Raw genomic sequence first — 21,745 nt, 5'->3', positions numbered from 1 at the left:
GCGTCCTTCCTGGAGCGGTCTCCATGGTTACTAGCACTTCCGGGAAGTGTCACCTTCTTTCCTTTCCCCATTCGGCTAGCCAGGAAAGGCTCTGCTGCAGCTTGGCAAAGATCTCGCTTCGTTTGCGGCCGGCGTTAGGCGGGAACTGTGTAGGGCGGAGGCCTACGAGGAGGCGGCTGTGGTCGAAGGGTTTAAAGCGGCTGTTGCCACATTCGCCGCTCGGCTTTTTCCGGCTGTTTTCGTCTCGGCTCTGCTCGGCTGTCCCCGGCTTTTTTCGGTTGGCTCCGTTCTCCGCCTGCCCATGTCGGACGTACTGTCCGCTGCCGTTGGCACCCGGTTCAAATCCCCCGCGGCCGGGGTTTTGGGCAGCGGGGACGGCAGGTGTGTCAGTTGTCCCGACGGGGCTGAACACGACAAGGCGAAGCGCCTCTCGCCGCCTCCTTCCTCAGGTACGTGTGTGGTGCTGGTTCTGGTAGCCCCTCACGGGTGGGGGTGGGGAAGCCCGCCTTCCTGTCAGGGCCTTTCTTGGCCACGGAACCGAGGGAACACAGGGCGGGGTTGGCGACCGTGAGTTGGTTTGGGAGGCCGGCTTGTCACCGTCCTGTTTCCTGGCAAGTTCCCTGTGCCTTTGAGGAGCGAGGCACGCCGAAATCCAACAGGTGAACCCATCCCGGCAACAGGCACGCTTTGACAGGATGTGCTCCACCTGTTGAATTCCTGGCTTTCACGGAGCTGCTGAGCTGTCATAGGGAAAACAAACAAACAAACAAACAAACAAACACAAAGAACGGGGTGGGGGGGTGACTTTCGTTTTAGGATTGAGTGCTTGAGCCGGGGAGGTCGCGTTGCGGGAGTGTGTATTTGGGAGATGGTGTGGGCGCGCTGCTCTCCTGGGTCGAGCCAAGGAGGGAAGCCGCGTGCCTGCTGGGTTGACTCGAAGGGTAGTGCGTGGGGAATTGACACCGTCGGTATTCAGGCAAGCGTTACTGGAAACCTGTGAAAGGGCTTTCTAACATTTCTTGGGCGGGTAGGTGCTAAAATGATCTTCAGTCAGTGTCTTCGCTCATTTCTAGGCATTTCAGCAGCCAGTTGAAAGGAGAACACTTTTTTTTTTTTTTTTTTTTTGAGATGGCCCCTCAAAACCACTATTTAAGTAAGCAGTCACCCTTGGCTTAATATATGACTTGGTCATGGGAGCTCATGCAGTTAAGACTCTTACAAAGTTACACTCTTACAAAGGAATGAAGTCCCATCTTGGTCAATGAGCTCCACTGAACAAGATGGGTTTTCATCCAAGTAAACATGCATACAGTTGGGCTGTCAGTATCTTCCTACAGCCATTTGTAAGAAAACTGTGTCATCTCTATATATTACTGTGTCCCTCATCAGGGATATCAATTCCAAAGTGCAGTGAATAGCTTTTCCCTGTATCCTCCTTGGATTAGTCACTTTGCATGCCCCCCTTCCCTGAGCAAGATAATGTTGTAGTTGCAGATAGTCATGAATTAAACTTACCAGCACATCTGCACTAGCCTACCCACCTGTAGATGTATCTCCACAACAGAATATGTCTTTAGTGGTGAGAGATCCAATGTTTTCCAGGAAGCATTTGTTAGCTGGGCAGGTGGTTTATTGCAAGGCTAGTTTAATCCTCATATTGCCTCTGTATTCTGTTTTGTAGAGGGAAGATGCATGTAAATGATGAAGCTTGGGAGCTGATTCTTAGAGATGCTTTCTGGGATGTGCATATGGGTAGAACAGCAGCATAAAAGAATCCTTGAAGAGTATCCAGCAAAAGTGTTCTCCGTATTGCTGTAGACACTGATGCTTAATATGTAACCCCAGAACTGTCCCTCATCTATTTGGAAATTATTGCGTCCCAGTAGCCACTGGTGGAACCAAAGAGCATGAAACCAATTGTCAAAAACTAAATCATTAGTCTATTGTAGAAAAGTAAGACAAATAGCGAGCAGGTTTGGGGACAGAATCAAAAGAAGTTTGTGCGACATCTCAGTTTTGCACTGATCACTTGAGAATAATGGGGCTGACTTCTATGTTCAGCTGCCTTATGTTTTAATATCATTTGATAAACTTGTTTGTGAGAGCTGGCTTCTAATAGCTTTTGTTCCCTTGGGGTACTACATTGTTTAATTTTTCTGTAGCATACCCGCTGTTTTATAATTAAGCTAATGCACCTTGGTGTAACTGTTGCATCATGTAACAGATAATAGTCGCATTGCTGTTGAGTTCTTTGTTCTTTTATGGAGTGGCCTCAAATTTAATGACACAGAATAAAAAGATTTAAGTGAATTTAGAGACTGTGTTGATTAATCATTGAACCTGAGAACTGTAGGAATAGGGAGGTTTTGTTTGCCTTACATACTTACTACTGGCATTTTAGATGACGTATAGCCAAAGCTTTTTTCATTTCTTAAGTCTGCCTACTTGCAATACATGGCTATTTTGGGGGAGATGGGGGGGCAGCTGGGCATTGTGGTTAAAGGACTCAGGGTGGGACACTGAATGGTTAAAGGACTGAGGGATGAATGAAGATGTCTCCAGTTCAAATCTAGGCTGTGCCTCACTCTCCTGCAAGTCAAAATGCATAGTACACAAAGATGGTCAAGTTATTTTGGTGCCTGAGGCAGAAAAACCTACAAGTTATTCTACCTGGGAGTAAAACTGTAAAAACAATAACAACAACAACAAATAATTTTCTGCTTTCCCAATACACTCAAAATCAGCTGCCTGTAGTTGTCTCACTCAATGCCATGGTCTTACTAGGTAGATATTGAGAAGCCACAGTCTCAGTTTTATTGTCTCACCTGCAGTTTCAGGATAATTATTGATCTGTCTTATATGATTGTTTGTAGAGATTTGTTTTCAATAAAATAATATTAATATATAAAATATTGCCAATTCTTGAAGTGTGGTATAAATTACTACTGTTATTGTTGTGAATAATTTGTGGTTAATTTCATACTACTGTCCATATACAAAAGTGCTGAATAGGTGCCATTCCAGCCAGGCACATCTGTTGCTCTAGATTGCTGGTTGAGAGACAAACTAGTACATATCCTAGAATCTGATGGACTTCTATTCTATTCTAGTGGTCTTTCTCCTTGTATGTTTGTAAATCTAATATGCATTTTCCTTCCAAAAAATACACTTAACAGAGCTATCACATCTCTAAAGTAAATATTTGCTTCTATTCTAGTTCCATATGATTGGTTAGCATGTATACTTGTGAAAAGAAGTATTCCTTTCTACACTTACCATCTTTCTTCTTTTTAATTTAGTGTATTGCCATGATTGATCCTCAAAATATTTATATTACTAACGGCCCTGGTTCCTAAGTCTTTCATCTGTACCAGGGTGTGAATAATTTATTTATGGAAATCCTGCATCCCAAATTCTGTGACTCTTAGGTGTAGTATATATTTATTATACTGCCCAACAGCCAAAACTCTCTGGGCAGTATTGTAGCCCCCTGACTGGTCGACTGTAGTTCCTGCTCAGCAGTTTCCATCAAGACACTTAGCAGTGTAACTGCTACTGTAACTGCTATTATATCACCATTAGATACTTTAGTGTAACACCTAAAGCAATATCTGGTGTGCTGGTTTTTCAGGAATATTGGTGCATTCACTAGTGCTATGGGCATTGTGTTAAATTAGTTTTAGTGCAATGTAATTTACATTAGTGGCTGTGCCCTGTTGTTTGTTGTCCACTGACAGATCAGTTCATCTTCACTGTTACAACAGCAATAAATGTATTTTCATTTTTTTAAAAAAGCAAACAGCTTGACTTTCACAGGATGTTGAATTCTGTACTTTTGGTAAAATTTCCACTTATTTGCTGGGATTGTGTAATACAGCCTTGTCTGTATGTTCCATATGTTTTATGGAAGAGTTAATGTTTCCGTTCACAGATCTCTCTTTATTTGCTTGATCAGATCACTACTTACATAAAAAGAAATATTTATATAAACCAAGGGTAGGGAAGAAATAATTAAATTTGTTACTAAAACTTGGATGAAACTTTAAAGACACTTTTTTATTTCTTTGAGGAGCTCGCTGAGAAGGCTATAAGACTGAGCAGTATAACTGGGCAGTTCAACAAGGTTTCCTATGTCAGCTGTAAAATGTTTTTTGAAATGGTCTGCAGTATCAGGAAGAAAAAGCACTAGAGCACTGTTTGGAAACAAGTATTCCATGATTCCTCCCTAGCAGAAGTTGGGCTTCGGGAGGCTTATGGTACTTCAGAAATCAATCCTATCTGTTGACCTGTTTACGAGAAGACTACACCTGGTATAATTTCATACCCATTTTTCTTCACTTGAGAGCTGCATGTACTGTGCACCATTATATGCTGCAACAACTTGCGTACATGTCACGTAAATTAGTAGAACAAGATTCTTCATATTTTTAAAGCAAGTACCTAACATTTGTGTTATTCATAAAGGCAGTCTCAGAAAAATGGGAAACCACAGAGGATTGAAAAGCATTATTAGTTCTGAAGGACTGAGAGCTAGTAATGGCTAAGAGTTGTGAACCAGAAATTTGATCTTTCTAGTTAACTCACCCATGAGCTTAGTAAGTGATCTTAGGTAAGATGTTACTATCTTACACATCCTGAGATACTACTTTACAGGCCTGTTGTATGGATTATGAGATAATGCATGTACATTCTTTGTCCTGAAACCATTATTGAAGTGCTAAGTATTATTATTTCAGGGCTCTTTTTACTTCTCTCTAAATAAGATTAGCCAGTAACATAAAACATGACTGTGTATGCTTCTCAAGTGTTCTTGATTTAGAGATGTTCTTGCCTTGAACATCTTGTGACTCAGATTCTTGTTCCCACTGAAGCTCACTGGGTGATTTTGGGTCAGTTACTGATCCAACACAACTTATCTCACAGGGCTGTTGTGAGGATAAAATGGAGAACAGGAGGAATCCAGATATCTTGGATTCTTTTCAAGAGGAAAAAAGGGTGGGATGTAAATCAATAATAATAAAATCAGTGCATACAAAAATTAATATTTGATTTAATATTTTCAGTATTGCATATGACCTTTCCATAGAAGTCACCAAGGTGGTATACAGTAACACAAAATAAAAACAATAATACCATAAAAACATAAAAATCGGCAATAAATCATGCTAAAACTTTAACAATGCAATCCTATGCATCTCTACTCAGACATAAATCCTGTTGATTTCCATGGGACCTGCATCTGGTTAAGTGGATATAGAATTGCAGCTTATGACAATGTTAAAACTATTTAAAAGCTTTAACTATTTAAAAACAGTTAAAAACTGTTAACAGCTTCCAGTACATTATTGTATTTTTAAAATCCAAACAATGCAAAGAAAATGTGTGCTACTGAGTTGTCACATCCTTAAATATTTATAAGTATTCCAATTTCTGAATAAAGCTCTGAATCCTTTGCATATAAAATGCAAACCATATTGTGTGTTTTATTTTTCTGTTTTTCCTTATCAAATATTCCAATTCAGCTACTTTGAACTATTAAAACAAAATTTTAAATATTTATATAGCAAGGAAAATTAACATGGTATGTACATATATTTTTTCTTTACTAAATATAAGGCTGACATGCTAAATCAGTGTGATTTTTATTTCACTTATTTCAGCTCTACACCATCTAAGAAATAGCCAAATCTCTCCTTTTCCACTCATTTCTCCAAGACTTTGTGACCCCACTTTTTAATGAATTTATTAAATAATTAGCGGTGATACTAATATATTGCATAAATAACAAAATCTCCAAGTGGGTCACATACATTGCTAAAGATCAGATTTAAAATATATTAACAAAAACTCGCAACAAAAGCCTGTTGTATTCATGTGTATCAGACAATGTCTCTTTCTCTTACCATTCTTAGAAGCAATTGGAGATAAACTGATATCTTTGAATCCCTCTGAAGCAAAAAATCAGCATATAGTATGAAAAATAGGTTCCTACAAGATTTTTGTACCTAACCTATATGTACTAAAAGACCAACAATGAATTATGTCTTTCTTCTAGAGAATGAAGATTCTGTTGAAAGGTCAGAGCATACATCTCAGACAGCTACCATTTCAGAAGATACTGCCTTGCAGTACAGGTAGGAAACAAGGATGCGTGCTAAAGATTTAAGGGGAAGGAAGTGAAAGAGACTTTTTATCATACCTTTTGGTAATGGATGTGGTAATCAGGTTTGCCTCATCTAGATAACATGGAAAATTTAATTTTTGTCAAATGCTTTATTGTAGAGTTTTGCTGGATATCATACGAACAGTGTGTGTATGTGTTGGGGGAAGAGGAGACAGTTCATCTGAATTCAAAAGCAAATTTGATTATAAATGCAAACTTTGAATTTTGTATTAGGGACACTGAGTTTAAATCCACCCTTGCATGGAAATAATCTGTAAGTGACACCCCAGTCCTTTATAGATGATAATGTCTTATAGTGCAATTTATTTAAAAATGAGAATTAAATAGGTCAAATTTGTTCTCCTTTTTCTTCTGGGAGCACAGTGTTATATTTTAAAACAATTTGAGGTAATCCTGGTATATGAAATCTACAGCACAGAGGAGACAGAAATTATAGTTCTATCCAGGGATGCATGGTAGCAATCCAGTTGATGCCAAACAAGCTTTTCATGTAATCCCTGGGCTAGCATGAGCTCCTGCTAATTTTCTGCAACAGAGCTATATTTACTGACTAGTACAGGTTTAAGTAGTAAAATATTGTGATTCTTCTTATATAATATTTGTTTGTTTTTGGCTTTGGTTTCATTATTAATTGCCAGGTAGCTTCTGGGTACAGACCAATATATATTGCTTCTTAACTTCAGTGCAGATAATCTTTTTCCAGCTGGACCCTCAAGGATATAGTGGGTTATAAGCACCCCCCCCCAGCAAAAAAAGAAAATCGTTAAATGCCGTAGCCATTGGAGTTTAAATAGATGTTGTAGGAGCAAACCTTCCTCATAATTTTACTCAACTTACTTTCTAGGGAGGCTCATCAAGCTTGCTTGCTGTTTACTCTCACTGATAATCGTTTTCGAAAGACTTCTTTGTAACTTCCGTGTATGATTGCAGTGTTTCCATCTTTTTGTGCATAATTTAGTTAATACAGGGCAGACAATTTGTGGTACTCCTATCAGTTCTAGTCAACATAGCCAATGGTGAGGGATGATGGGAAATGTAGGCTGAGACATATGGAAGGCCACAAATTGCCAGCTTTGTTTTAATGTTTCAGGCTTAATAGTTGCTTGAATTATATGTAACTGAGGAGGTCTTGGCTGCTTGAGAAAAATGAAACTTTAGAGAGCACAGTGTTGACTAATATTAAAACAGTTCAGCAAAGTTCTTCTAAAAACTGGATACTCCATTCCACAAAAGAATAAGGTACACAATGAATTATGATGATAATTATTGCATTGCATTTGTATCCTGCCTTTCTTCCTCTTGTGAGGAACCCAACGCAGCTTACATGGCATGCCTCCTTTCTATTTTATCCTCACAACAACAACCCTATGAGGTAGGTTAGGATAAGCATCCATGACTATCCCAAAGACATCCAGTGAGCTGCATGATTGTGTGAGGACTAGAACTCAGATTTCCTGAGTTCCTGTCCATCACTCTTCACAGCTGTACCACCTGGCTCTTATGATGAAGTTCTCTTTAATAGATATCTGATTTAAAGCAGTCACAATATAAGAAGTGAGTGGAATATTAGAAGTAAGGATTCACTGGACCACTGATTAGTGCATATGCATACCAGAACTCAGAGGGTGCCTCTAGACGGAGGGTTACTAGTCAGGGTGGATAAAAATCAATGATTTTTTAAATGCTAACAAAGGATTTTTTTAAAAAATCAGATTTTAAATTTAGATTGGATTTTTCCATCTAAATTGGATGTTTTTAAAATAAAATGCTTTTTTGAGAGAAACTTTATCGAAAGAAAAATTTCCATTTAAGATACATTATAGTCCAAAGGTTATTCATCATGAGATATGGATTAGTTTTTCATTTTTAGCATTTCATGCAATGTTTAAATTTTTTGGTAAATGAATTCACAATGTCATGCTTTGCCAGAGTTTTCTGTAAGATTATTGGGAAATTTTTCTGCCTAGAAGATACTATCACAGATGCTTGGTTTTAGAGTTCTTAAAACTGTGAATTTACTTCTATAGAGATCAGATGCCTCTTTTTCACAGCAAAAATAAACATATGGAATGGGGAAAAAGACCTTAATCCCATTGTTCCTTTGCAAATCTATGTACACAGAATCAATGCATTACCTCTTAAGTGCTAAGTTTCAAAAAATTCAATAAATAGAAGAAGATTGTTGGGAGTGGACTAGATCTGCTCCTCCTTCCAAACACAAGAAACTAAGTGTTTGGAAGAAGGAGCAAGCAGTAAAAATTTAAGTGAAACCTTTTGAGCAGAATATTCCTCAAATCTTTGGATATTTTGTATAACCTGATGTTTATCATATTATTCTATCCCTGGAGGAGAAAGCTTATAATGGCAGCAGGTCATAAAAGAGACCCAGCTTGGAAATATTTTAATAAAGTTCCTCTATTTAAGGGTATGTGTGTAAAATGTGTGTAAAACCATGATTTAATCAAGTCTTACTGACTAGTGATTTAAATTGATTTGATTTAAATCAAATTCACCCTGCAAATTAAAAGATATTGTGCATCAGTTCTTTTCTTTTTAAAATGTTTTTTTTTTCTAAATCAAGCAATGAAGAGGAAGAAGTTGTATGAAAACATTAGTGGATTGCAACTTCTCGACTCTCCATAAAATCCTATGAAGCAGGATGATAGTGCTATAAAAAACTAGTCTAGGACCTGGGGGTAGTCTAGCTAGTTTCACTGATTAGTTTAAGGCCTTTGGGTTTTCTTTGCAAGAGGAATTACATGAAAAGGCTTTCTTTGTCATATAGAAATAACCTACACTGTGCAATTAAATATTTGCATGGTATTGGCTTGGCCTTGGGTTGCCTTGTGATCCATTGTCATCACTGCTGCCAAATACATAGCATTCAGCTATCCAGTGCCAAAGAAGTTGTTCCTGTTGTCCAGTAAATCCTGTTGCTTGATGGAAATTGTTTTTTTTCTTTCTTTCTCAAGAGCACAGACAATTATTATTCTTTAGGATTATTTTAGAGGGTTGAATCTCTGGCATTCCAGTTTTAAGGCTTTTTGTATAACAGGCCTGAGAAAAACATCTGCCTGCAGTCTTCAAAGAAATTGTCAGTTAATTGTCTAGATGCACTAACTCTGTAATCCAGCTTAATTTGTTCAGGTGAACTTTTGTTGATAGCTGGCAGCAACCATGAACTTACTGCTACAGCAAGTTCTTTAGCAAGTTTGTTGTTGCTAAGTCCAATGCTGTTTCCTGTAACATGTATTTAGATAAGGCATATGTACTCTCTTTTTAAAACTGTTCTTTGTGAAAACTGCATTTACAGACATGGAGGTGTTTGAACAAAGCTGTCAAATTATTTCGGGTCACTGTTTTTTGGATAAATTAGCCCATGGTAGCTTATTCTGCTTAAGTGCTGGATATGATTAACTAAAACAAATGTTTACAAGGTAGTCCAACTATGAAGAGATGGTCAGCTGGGCTCAGCTGTGCTGAGTTTCTGCTCCCTAAGGGATTCTACAACACAGTGGAATTATTAACTCTGGATTTGGCTTAGTTGCAACAGATTCACCTGGATGTTGCAAGAGAAAAATATGTAGTAGAGAAATCATATTTCCTCAATATCAGGAGCTGCTTTATAAACCTTTATTTTTAATTGGGATGATTTTTGTGCTTTTTTATTATTGCATTAATACTCTTAACACATTCTAAACTGATATTCTGTCTTTCTCTGAGAGACTGCAGAATGGATCACCTGTAAATGCAGATGCTACAAAGGATTCTGGAGTTGTTTGTGGTAATTTGGAAGAGCAAGATGTAGCAGGAAAGGAAGAAATACCAACTGATCAACTCCAGGACACAAAAGAGGTAGATGATTTGCTTCTTAAGCTGTGTCTACATGTCACAGTATTGCTGTAATAATTTGTTTCAAATACATTATTCAGTTTTGCTGCACTTGAACAACATGCTTTGTGACATATGCTTGGGATACTGTTTGTAGAACATGTATGATTCCTTTTAGGATAATTTAATAATTATCTATGGTTGTTGAATGTGTTGGCTTTCTTAATTTCATTAAATGTGTACACCTCAAGATTCAAGCTCTTTCTGGATGCTTTTAACATGGCTGGCATATGCAAAAGCAATAAAAATTAATGTTAATATAACTATTGTGCCTAACATATTTTGCTTTGTATTATATAAAGCAGTACCTTGCCTATATATACTGTAAAATAAGAGAATGCTGCTGAAGACCTTTTTATCAGTTGTCGAGTCTGCACCTGCATATTGAATGCAATATTTACAGTAACTTGGTTTGCTTTTGATTCTCCATAAATGTGAAAACAATGTTGAAAATAAATTTTCTTTCAAAAATGTTCTTCTGTGCTTTTTAAAGGGGATTTAAGGCAGTTATATTAGGGTTAAAGTGATCAAAGGAATTTTGAAAGAAAAGTTGGATGCTGCTATGGAATGATACTCAGAAAATATATATCTTCTGTGTAGGAGGCCATAGAGCAGATGACAAAGTATCCTACCCCACAAGGACCTGGTGATATAGTCATGATACAGTCTGAATACACAGGTGCAGTGGATATCCTTTCAGCAGAGCTGGAAACTACAGATCTACTGGGCGAGCAGAAGAAAGGTGAGGACTAAGATAGCATTGCTGTCTCTAGGTATGGATCAGTATTCAGAGATCTGGACATATTTGTAACAATGGTGTTCTTTGTTCATATGATATGGCAAGTCTTATAGACAACACACAGGAGAATAGAATAGAATAGGAAAGTGGGAGCTATGATTCTTGTACTCAATCTATTTAAAATGTAACCAGTGATCTGTGAATCTTAGTGTACAGTACTTCCTATAATCTGTTAGGTCATTTATTTTTTCTCTCGTCTCAAATTCCTGCCCTTTGGGACTTTGGGACTTTTTCCTCCTTTTCCTATTCTCCTATTGCACTTTTTAAGCAGCATAAAATGATATATGAATGTAGCACTATGATAGAGGTGGAAATCCACAAGGAAGCAATAAAATTGAGACAAGACACAAACAGAAGCCATCATATTAGCTTCTTTCTTTTTAATCCTGGGGACCAGGTTTTCCAAAACTGTCTCCAGGGATTTTTTTTCACAACATATGATAATTTAAATTTCAGCATGGCAAATCAACTCAGTCCACATTATGATGACCATTTAATGCATAGTCATCAATTCATTTTCAGAAGATTTGTTGTGACAATTTAAATATGTAGTAAGCTGTAGTCTGGGTATGATAAGCAATTACACAACAGTTTAACTGTGGGATAGACTGCAATGTATCTCATAAACTGTATCAAAGGAGTAATGTCAATCAGTCCAAAGTGGAGTTGCAATGGGTGCAGAAAGGAGGAAAAATAGCCATGCCTAATTTTAAGAACTCTGCTGTATGAGGAGAGAAAGAAACCATTATTCCTCCTTCTGAAAGGCAGTATACTTATGATTAAAAAGCCCCATCATGTTAAGGAATAACCTCTACTCCTGCTGATAATAACCTTGTTCCTTTCAGCTCGGCCACCTTCTCTGATTCCAGCAACTACTTGGACAAGCTCTAAGATAAGGGAGTTCAAGGCAAAGATGGCAAAAGAGAAGAATACCCGAATGGTAGTGAAAAGGGGTGAGGTGTTAACAGTTCGGGTGCCAACCCATCCTGATGGAAAGCGTGTCTGCTGGGAGTTTGCCACAGAAGATTATGACATTGGTTTTGGGGTCTATTTTGATTGGACTCCCATTACTAGCACTGCCATTACTGTACAGGTCAGTGAATCAAGTGATGAAGAAGATGAAGAGGAAGAGTTTGAAGGTCAGTGTACTACTAGAGAAGGAGCACAGTAGTTGCTTTGGTATTAGTGTGTTAGATGTCTGGTACTCTGGTATCTCAGCATAGTTCCTATTAATTAAGTTTCTACAGTTGTAAAGTCCCAGATGAATCACTGAGATCACTTAGTTCTTTCATTTTGTCTTGCTTTTACTTTGCCCAGCACATGCTTGAGCAAGTTCTATTTATTTAAACATGTGTATCTTGTCATATTTATTATAGCCGAGAAGGTTTACAAAGTTAAAATGTTCGTGTTATTTTGTTCAGAATTAAACAAAACCTGCTAGATCGGTAACAATGTCACTTGATGTCTTTCTAGGGCATTTTTCTAAAGCAGGGGTCCTCAAACTTTTTCAACAGGGGGCCAGTTGAAAGGCAGCAGGTGGTTGCGGGCGTACTCAGGTGGGGGGAGATGGGCGTGATCACGGACGTGCTTGCAGGGGGAGATGGGCGCGATCGCGGGTGTGCTTGCGGCCGCGTGCACAGCAAGGCAGCAGCGAGGCGGCAGCTTGCTCACTCGGAGATCGTTTTCTCCGAGTGAGTCCAAAACCTCTGAGGCAGGCCGGATAAATGGGTGGATCTGGCCCATGGGCCATAGTTTGAGGATCCATGTTCTAAACCCTTGAGGAAAAAGCAAGTTTTAAATCATTTCCTTTTGATTCCTACATAGTCTCCTAAGCACTCACAATTGCTTTAGTCTTAGTGACAGACCTGTGTCATGTATCTTCTGACCATTCTTTGGATCATTGACAGGAAAATTTAAAAACAGTTCTGGTGTTACAATTTCAACAATTTAGTTAACAACCCTGGACAGTCTTGCTGGAACAAACAGGCTTTGCATTTCCTCCTACAAACCAGTAAGGATTTTTGTTCACCTAAGAATTCCATAGACTTGGGATCACTGCAGAAATGGCCTCACTCAGTTCTTGTTCCTTTGCTTGAACTAGTTCTAATACTGCAATAGCTATGAGTATGCTGTTTTAACTCCCAGGTTATGCATGCTGTTCTTATGTCATTTGTTTTGGAAATGATATATAACTAGGCTGTATGTCAATGAGGGCAACCTTTTCAGCCAGTGTTTCTAATCCAGTCTGCAAAGGGTTATGCAATCATAGAAATTTGAATAAAATGTATAATAAAATCATTATAGATGCAATATACTAAATGCATCATTTATAAATAAGATAGCAATAAGGGTGATTTTTTTTCTTTTAGTGACACTAATTGTCATCCTGTAAGGATTGGGATGTTGGGTATCAAATAGATACTTTATTGACATGTGGTGCTTCAAATACATTGTCACCAGCAAATACTTTGACAGTTACTGTCCAGTGCATGATTTTCTTCTTGTCAGCTTCTTTAGTCAGTCTTGCCTTGACTGACATTTTATGTGCTCCTTCTGTTGTTTATTTAGCTGATAGATATTTTGCACATTTTTCCTTTCAGGACCTATTCCTGTTGGTGATGTGGAAAGGGGCTCCAAAAGCTATTTGCGAAACCGCTATGGAGAGATCATGCCCGTCTACCGAAGGGACAGCCACCAGGAAGTGCAAGTAGGCAGCCACGATTATCCAGGCGAAGGCATCTATTTGCTCAAATTTGACAATTCATACTCCCTTCTCCGCAACAAGATACTCTACTTCCATGTCTATTATACCAGCTAAAGAAGTAAATGAATTCTGGAATGGGTAGGACATAAAGCACTGAAGAAAGCTGCCTGTCAGGACTAGTATAATAGGTAGCAACTGATGGCTGTTGTACCCATCTCACTGCTTATGTGCAGATGACCTCTTTCTCCTCTGTCCTGCTGTTAAGGTGGTGCAAGTGATCACTGACTGCTCTGCTTTGTTTTATGCCAAGCAGGGATTTTAGCTGCAGCAAGCAAGTCACTGGACACAAGGTTCAAGTATGTTTTCCTTTCTCTTGCACTTCTACAAATTAAAGTTGAAATATGCCTTTCCTTTTGTGTAAATATATTATAACCTTCTACCCTGCTGGCTGCAGATAATCACTAGGATCAACTGCCAAAGCAGCCTGTAGAACTTTGTCTAGAACTGCATTGTTACTGTGATGTGGTGCACTGCCATTAGCTTAGTCTCTGTGAATCCTGTGAAATGGAATGTACATATGCCATCCAGTTCACTGACTGCATGTCTCTTCTGGCTCCAGCAACTGTAGCATGCTCAGTGCAAGGCACAGTTGTTCAGTTGCTGATAATACATATTTGGATGTTACATCTTGGCTGAAAAAAAAACCAAGCTGCATGCATTCTGTCTCAGTAAGGAAGTGACGCCACTGTGGAGGCAGGAAGCATGAACCAAATCATTCTGGTTATGGAGAATGCTTAACAAAGCCATTGCCAGCAAAGACCACCTCCTACACCGCTCTTTTCTGTCATGTTATTTTGTAACTTTGCATGAATTCACTGTAACTGAAGAAAGGAATACTGAACTCAAATTGGCTGGAGTGCTCAATTCCTCATCAAGTGAATGCCCAGAGACTATATTTTTTTTAACAAAAAGTCACTTTCAGCAGAAATAAATTATTATAAATGTTACCCCAGCAAGACACTGAAATATCAGTTCTCTGCAGCACTTTTCTTATATGTTTGGTCTGACTATGGTAATATACTTGTTATGCTTGTTTGCTGTGTTATGCATAGCACCTCCAGGGGCAAGCATTTCCAGCCACAAGTAGATTGTTTATATACCGACATAGGAGCCCAGCTTCCAGAGCTACCTACACCTACATGCAAGATAGTACAGAAATGCATCACTGAGGTGTGCAGTAGCAGTCATTAACAAGTCAGCCCCTTTGCTGTATCATAGGCATTAATCATCCAAGCCCTGATGATTATTCAGTACTACATGTGAAGTATGGTATGGTGTGATGCCCACAAAGGGCCTGATAAGATCCCAGGGCTTTACTTTTGGCATCTCTAGTTTAAGATCTCAGGTCTTTAAACAGTAAGAGTTTATTTTCATGTATACCTATATTATTATTTGGATTTCAGAGGTCATTGCCAATTTTGAATACAGTGTAAGCAGTACAGCTTAGAGGCTGATAGTTGTATCATCTGTCATTCACAGCTCAGGTAAACATGTACAACCCATTTCTCTGCAACAGAGGTCTTATAAATGTAGGTATTGATTTTTCAGATCCAAATGTGAGTGTGTCTTTTAAAACAGCTGCTATGATATTCATTTAATGTGTTTGCTTGGCTCTTTGCATGATTGCAGTAAATGTTAATGATATGTAGTAGATTTTTTTGGAAACCTTCCCAGTGGGATGCCCTTTTCATGCAGGTTTAAGTGATGAAAGGTATAAAGCCAAAGAACCCAACTTCTAACAGGCAGAATGATTCTCTAACTATGCCATATTGAGTGTGTGCTTGGACAAACAAGGTAAATTATGTTGCTAGAAAAGCAAATAAAGTAGAGCCACACTAATCTTTCCCATTGTTCTTTTAACAAAGAAAAGGCTCAGGGAGTAAAAACCTATGTCTTTAAAAATGGGATAGAGAACTGGCAAATAAATGCTTCTGTTAACTTAAGAGTGAGTCAGGTGTACCTACCTCCCGGTCATTTTATTTTTATTCAAGGTGAGATTGAAGGAATGCAGAAACATTTAACCCATTCCAGACCAATAGCATGAAAAGCACAGGGCTTACCAGAAGCAACAGTTGTTGGCTGGGGACAGGGAATAGCAGCCATTCCAACAGGAACATAAATGGCTCTGTAATGGTAGTTTCTCCATGAATGATCTGGACAGTAGCTGCTTCTTGAAGGTGGAGTTGATAAGCCAAAAAAGAGGGCTGTGTATGTCCTGGTTGCATAGCCTTTGCTCAGCCTTTCAAAGGCTCTCCTGCCCTGAATGTTATTTATAGGATTGTTATTTATTTTTATTTGTGAATTTCCTCTTTAAAGCTTAATCATTTAAAGTGTAATCTTACACTGTACGGAATGCACAGAGCCCACTCTATATGTGCCCTTTTCAAAAGAAAGGCATTGCTTTATTTGAGGCTCATTAAGATGGCTATTTGCCTTATGTAAGGTTCTGCTTGAAGAAGAACCAAGGAAAAAGATGTTGGATATATCATGCATGGAAGTTTGAAGTTAGTTTGTTCTTAATTACATAGTTACATGTGAGACAGGTTCTTTTGTGTCTCTTGCATTTGTTCTTTAGCCCACAAAGTCTACTAGAGGTATGTTGAATTATTTCTGAAATCATACTACAAGAGCTGTCTACAGATTTAGAAAGTTGGTCCTCCTTCCTGTCTAGAAATATTTCATTTTGGAAGGACAAAAGTAGAGAAAGTTAAAATTTGCAATAGCTTTCAAATAAGTATATTTTCCTCTCCACAATTTGTTTAATAACAAATTGGTTTCAACTCTGTTCTTGTTAATTTTTAAACTGACTCTTCTATAAACACTTCACAAAGTTAATATAAATTTCTGAAATAACATTTGAAGATGAATATCAAGGCATAATAAGAGGTTGTAAACCTTTCAGAGACCCCCTGGCTAAGCAAGTGGTATATAAAAGATTAAATAAATAAGACGATGGGTTGTGCTCAATTTGGATCTTTTGGTAGAGCATAGCTCATGAGCTGCATCTACTACTCAATTAGATTGCAGAACAGTGTGTGTTTTTTTGTATGTGCATGTATGCATAATATGTGTGTGAGAGAGGTTTTTTGATCTATTGAAATACTGGGCAGGGTTTATTCATATTCCTCAGCCTCAGAGATAGTACCAGATCATAATGTGTTAGTAGTCTGTCTCTTTTCACACCGTGAAGAAGTGAAAGCACTAAAAATCTGTGTGTGCTCCTTGGATCAGATCGAAAACCCATGCAGACTTATCATTTTAACACTAATGAATTATGTGGGCAACATCTAGAACATACACACATACTTGCCTAGACTCAAGTTACTTTTCCAACTTATGCATTTTTCTAGAATTGAGTAGAAATACAATTTCAGAGATAACAGGAGAGATTAAACTATAATTTCAGATAGAAGGTTGAAAGATGGCATTTTTTTTCTAAATTAAATAATTATAAAAGGACCTCATAACTGATATATTTTGGCATCTGTCTTGCTCAATATATATGCTGTATGTGAAGCAACTGGTTACCTCAGTCATTTACATAAGGCAGTGTACAGAATTAACATGTCTGAATTGGAGTGGAAAATATGTAGCAGTTAAAGGTGGGGACCTCTGCCATGCCCAAGACCTAGTTTGTGATCTCAGGGACGGAGATTTGTCACATTCTCAAAAAAGGGGGTTTTTTTTAGTGTGTTTTACCACTTCACATCCAATATCCCCCTTATTTTGGCTCTGTCTCTTACAAAATGGCATACAATAATTAGGAAGATATACAATCCATATATTATTTTAATCAAGCACAGTTTGGTATTTTTGTACTCTTTGTCCTTTGTACTACAAAGAAGCATGCAAGACAGTTGATTATTTGGGGCTAATAATTTTTATTGATCCTATGGTACTAGTTGAGGGAAATTAGAGCTTCCTTGTTTATCTTCTTATCCACAATGCAATTGCTAGGAAACTGACTCACTAAGAGATGTGTGATATAAATCTAAAGCTACAATCCTGTACAAATTTATATTAGACTAATTCCCATTGAACGTAATAGGACATTCTCCTGAGAAGTGTGTACAGAATTGTATTGTAAGCCTCCTAGTATCCCAGGAACTTGAACCCTCAAAGCATATGCTTGTTTCCTTTACAGCAGGCCCTGTGCTATAGTATGAGGAGAGCCTTGCTACCAAAGTAGTTGAGGGTAGCTCACAGGGAAAAAAATTACTTCTTCCTGTATATAGTATTTGGACAAGGAGACAGGGTCAATCTATAGTGCTTCACCACTATCCATCAAAAACATGGCTGTCTTTTGGAAACTGGTGGAACTGCAGTTCTATCTCATCTTAAAGCATGTTGTGACCTTAAGACCACTTTTATTATTGGCTTCCTTGTTTCTGCTTGTGGAAAGTACTGTCAGACAAAACATAGTTTTTTAAAATACAGAAATACTGAACCCCTTTAAAAATAAAGCATTACAACCCTTGGTTTTGATCAAAGGAATAGACAGATAATAAAGTGGATGGTATTAGTGGAGACTCATACAACCTTTCTTTTGCTAGCTTATTGTATTATCGGATCTGTTGTTGTGATTTCAGAGAACGTTCCATTGATCTCTGTGGTACTTGTTTCTGAGAAGGGCCATACAAGGGTGCAAAAACAGTGCATTAGAACAGTGGTACAAAACATACTGGCTAGGATTTGAACGGTCTGTGCTAGGCCAGTGAAAATTATTGGACAATATAGTGAGTGCCATATCAAAAGGTTATATGAAGTTGCCTTATTTGGACTTGAACCATGGGTACAGCTAACCCAGTACACTTTCTTCTGAATGGCAGTAGCTCTCTTCCTGATATCCTTTAACTGGTGATAGCAGCGACTAGTGTTCATTAACACTGAACTTCCAACTATCTAAGAATCCACTAAAATTTCAGTAGTGGTTTACCATGAAGAATAAGGGACTGCAGTTCAAGAAAACACAAGCCTAATGCCTAATATACATTTTACCAGTATGCTTTGGAATTTGGCTGATATGCCACCTGTGGAATATCTTCCTATGATACCACTAGAATACATCCACAGAAATTTAGAATTGTGGCAAAATGAAAAGAGGCATCTGAGCTTCCCAGATCTCAGCATAAGTCAGAGGCTTGTAGAAGCCCTACAAAAGGAACATGACAGTGCAAGTTACATGATAATGAATGATGTATTGGATCAATTCACATTAAAAATGCTGAAAGGGAGCTTTTGAATTACATGGAACTCTCCTCGCAGTGTACAGTGGTTTTTTTGCATCAGTGGGAGGATTTAATTGGATTCAATTCCATTAATATGGCTGTTAACCAGGACATGTTTGTAATAAAATATTTTAAAACAACATTCATTGGAAAACATAGGTTTTCCTTGAATATTTATGTCTGAATAAAACTTCTTTATAATCCACTAGTTTGCTTCCAGCATTTTAAACATGTTTTGGCATTATCAGCTATGAACTGCCTTGCTTGCTCTCTAGATTGCACAGTACAGCTGGCCAGTGAGTCATGGCGTGTGCTGGGCACCCTCTTGAATGTGTAGCCCTGAACAAGGTTACTACTCTGTGCAACCCTGACCACCAAGTATTGAGGATTGAACAACTCTTGCATAAACTTGCACAGATCAAGGATTATGCACTGGGTGTTTAACTCTCAAATCTTTGGTGGCTGGGTTCACATAGCATGGCAAAACCCATCTGGGTTATATATTCAGAACAGTCTGGTGCATGCCATGGCTCATTGGGAGTTAAACATACATACACTTTGAGTCCAGCATGTCATGCCAAATGGGTCACTGTTAAAGGGAAGATATAGGATGGCAAGCTAAACCCAGACATAGGGTTGCTAGGTTTTATTGAACATAGTGGACCTTAATTTTGACTACTCATACATAAGACTGAGTTAAAAGGATTTTAGCAGTAGCAAATTGATGACAACAAAATGAATAGATTTGTTACCTGCAGTGATCAGCTTTTAGTTGCAACATACCATCCAGTCAGAATGCTAGCTTGGTGCTGTTGTTTTGTAGCTTGCAGAGTTTTTGTCTGCTATGATCTATGTAATATGATTTCTTAATCAGTACTTTTGTGCACAAATATGCTGCTAATATCCTTCCAAGCATTTCTCCCTTAAACTGAGGGTACTTTTATTTGCTCTGTTACTGAATCATACATTCTAGTACGGGCTAGCATGTCTACTGTTCCATTCAAGACTTGGTTAATGTCTGTTACATAGTGTGAAGTAGTTGTTTTGTGACCATGTGTTTAACTTTTAACAGATAATTTCATTAAATTTTTTCATCATACGGCTGAGACCCCTTTGTCTTTACTTCGCTGCTGTAAAAAGAGCACCCTGTGGGTAACGTTCTCCATGCCAAACCTTTTGAGCTTTATTCAGATATAAATAGGATAATAATTTATGCTCTTTTCTACAGGGAAAGGTGACAAAAGTACAATCCTTTTTGTCTCTAGTTAAACGAGTTGTAGATGAAAGGGATACCTGCTTGAAATGTTGGAGAGCTACTGCCCAGTTGGATTAGATTGAACTGTTCTATAATGGACCAGTGTTTTAATACAAGCCACAGGCTGCAAGCAGTGCCTTAGCACTTAGAAGCCAGAAGTGGGCTGACTTGGATTTCTTGTATATATATATGACAGGAGGTGAGGATGCAAAGCTTCAGTGCCCTTTACCCTTCTTTCTGACTAGCAGAAGCAGAATATAATTATGCAAGGCAAAGAAATATTTGCAAATATTTTGCTTTGCTTAATCTATACCTTACATTGCAGAATTTTGGAGGCTTCTTAAGAATATGATGTAAGCTGTTTTGACATCCATCTCAGTTATAGATAGGATAGAAATGTTTTAAATAAATAAAATATATGCACCAGTATTACTGGGTGTGAGGGGAGAAGTCAGGTAAAATTCTAGCATATAGCTTGAAACAAGAGTGAACTAGACAGTACATACCATTAATTAAGGACAATGCAAGCAACACATTCACCAACCCACAGCAAATTAATGCTCATTTTTCACAAATTCTTTTCTGGACTCTACAAATCTTACAGTACCCTTGATGGAGACGCAATTAAGGCCTTCATTGATTATCCCTCACAGCACAGAGGATTCCTAGCAAAAGGATATGCAGCACAGGGAACTCCTAGCAAAATACCTACAAAAGGAAGAAATTGGGAAAGTTATTAAAACATGAAAGCAAGAAAGGCTTCTGATCCTGATGGTTTCCCCACTGAGTGGTATAAAACTCACTTATAAGTTCTTACACCCAGACTCTCAGAACTCTACCAAGGTTATCTTTGAATCAGGCACTACTGCCCATTAGGTAAAAGGCTAATATTTCAGTCACCCCGAAACCCTGAAAAAATCAGTTTCTGTGTGAATTATAAACCAATCTTCCTTATCAGTGTAGATGCCAAAATATTTGTTGCTGTGCTAGACAATAGAGATCAAGAAATAATAGCAAAAAATAACTCATCCCTCCCAAGTAGGGTTTATGCACATCAGGTGGAAAGCAGGAAAGTAAGGCTGCTGGTAGGTTTAAACACACACAATTCCACCAACAGCACCCCTCCCCCCCGCTGCCATCTTGTTGCTAGATGCTGAAAAAGCCTTTGATAAAATATATTGGCTGTTTATCACTGCCACACTTCCACAATTTGGCTTTCCTCAAGAATTTCTGGTATGGGTGAAGATCCTATATGCAAATCCAAGGCCACAAATGCAGACCAATGAAACCCTTTCCCTGCCTTTCCCAATGGCACTCACCAGGGGTGCCACTCTCTCCTCTTATATTCAACATCTGTTTGGAACCACTGGCATCCACGATCTGACAAAATTGAAAAATACAAGGTCTCACCCATTGCAGCACAGAATATAAGGCCGTCCTTTATGCTTTATGTTTATTGATGACCCCAAAAACTATATGAGAGCTCATCAGCTTGACAGACACATTTGGAGCAATGTCAGGATAACAAGGCAGAACTTACACTCCTGGTGGCAGACCCCCTCTCTGACCTGTTTTCCAGATGGCAGTTTAAAAAATGCTCCAATGCCATAGCCTATCTGGGAAT

At 38.3% G+C, this 21,745-nt stretch overlaps 2 protein-coding genes across 3 annotated transcripts in view; both read left to right on the top strand.

The window, feature by feature from the left end:
- Nucleotides 1–289: 289 nt before the first annotated feature.
- Nucleotides 290–19,965, top strand: TMED8 (transmembrane p24 trafficking protein family member 8). The gene is made up of 6 exons (XM_044436296.1): nucleotides 290–449; nucleotides 6,056–6,134; nucleotides 9,910–10,039; nucleotides 10,676–10,817; nucleotides 11,720–12,013; nucleotides 13,475–19,965. Exons 1-6 carry the CDS (start codon nucleotides 302–304, stop codon nucleotides 13,690–13,692), a joined length of 1,011 nt encoding a protein of 336 aa, XP_044292231.1. The 5' UTR covers nucleotides 290–301; the 3' UTR covers nucleotides 13,693–19,965.
- Nucleotides 13,803–21,745, top strand: part of LOC123026550 (acyl-CoA-binding domain-containing protein 4-like) — a 33,373-nt gene continuing 25,430 nt past the window's right edge. For both annotated transcript variants that reach the window (XM_044436293.1, XM_044436295.1), the window contains exon 1: nucleotides 13,803–13,934. In XM_044436293.1, coding sequence (XP_044292228.1) covers nucleotides 13,881–13,934 — 54 coding nt within the window. In that variant the 5' untranslated portion in view covers nucleotides 13,803–13,880. The remainder of the gene's footprint in view (nucleotides 13,935–21,745) is intronic.

This window comes from Varanus komodoensis, unplaced genomic scaffold, assembly GCF_004798865.1.
Source record: "Varanus komodoensis strain SLA01 unplaced genomic scaffold, ASM479886v1 scaffold3, whole genome shotgun sequence".
In the NCBI taxonomy this organism is placed as follows: Eukaryota; Metazoa; Chordata; class Lepidosauria; order Squamata; family Varanidae; genus Varanus; species Varanus komodoensis.
The sequence above is the reverse complement of the archived record's forward strand: the minus strand, read 5'-3'. Positions and strand labels throughout refer to the sequence as shown.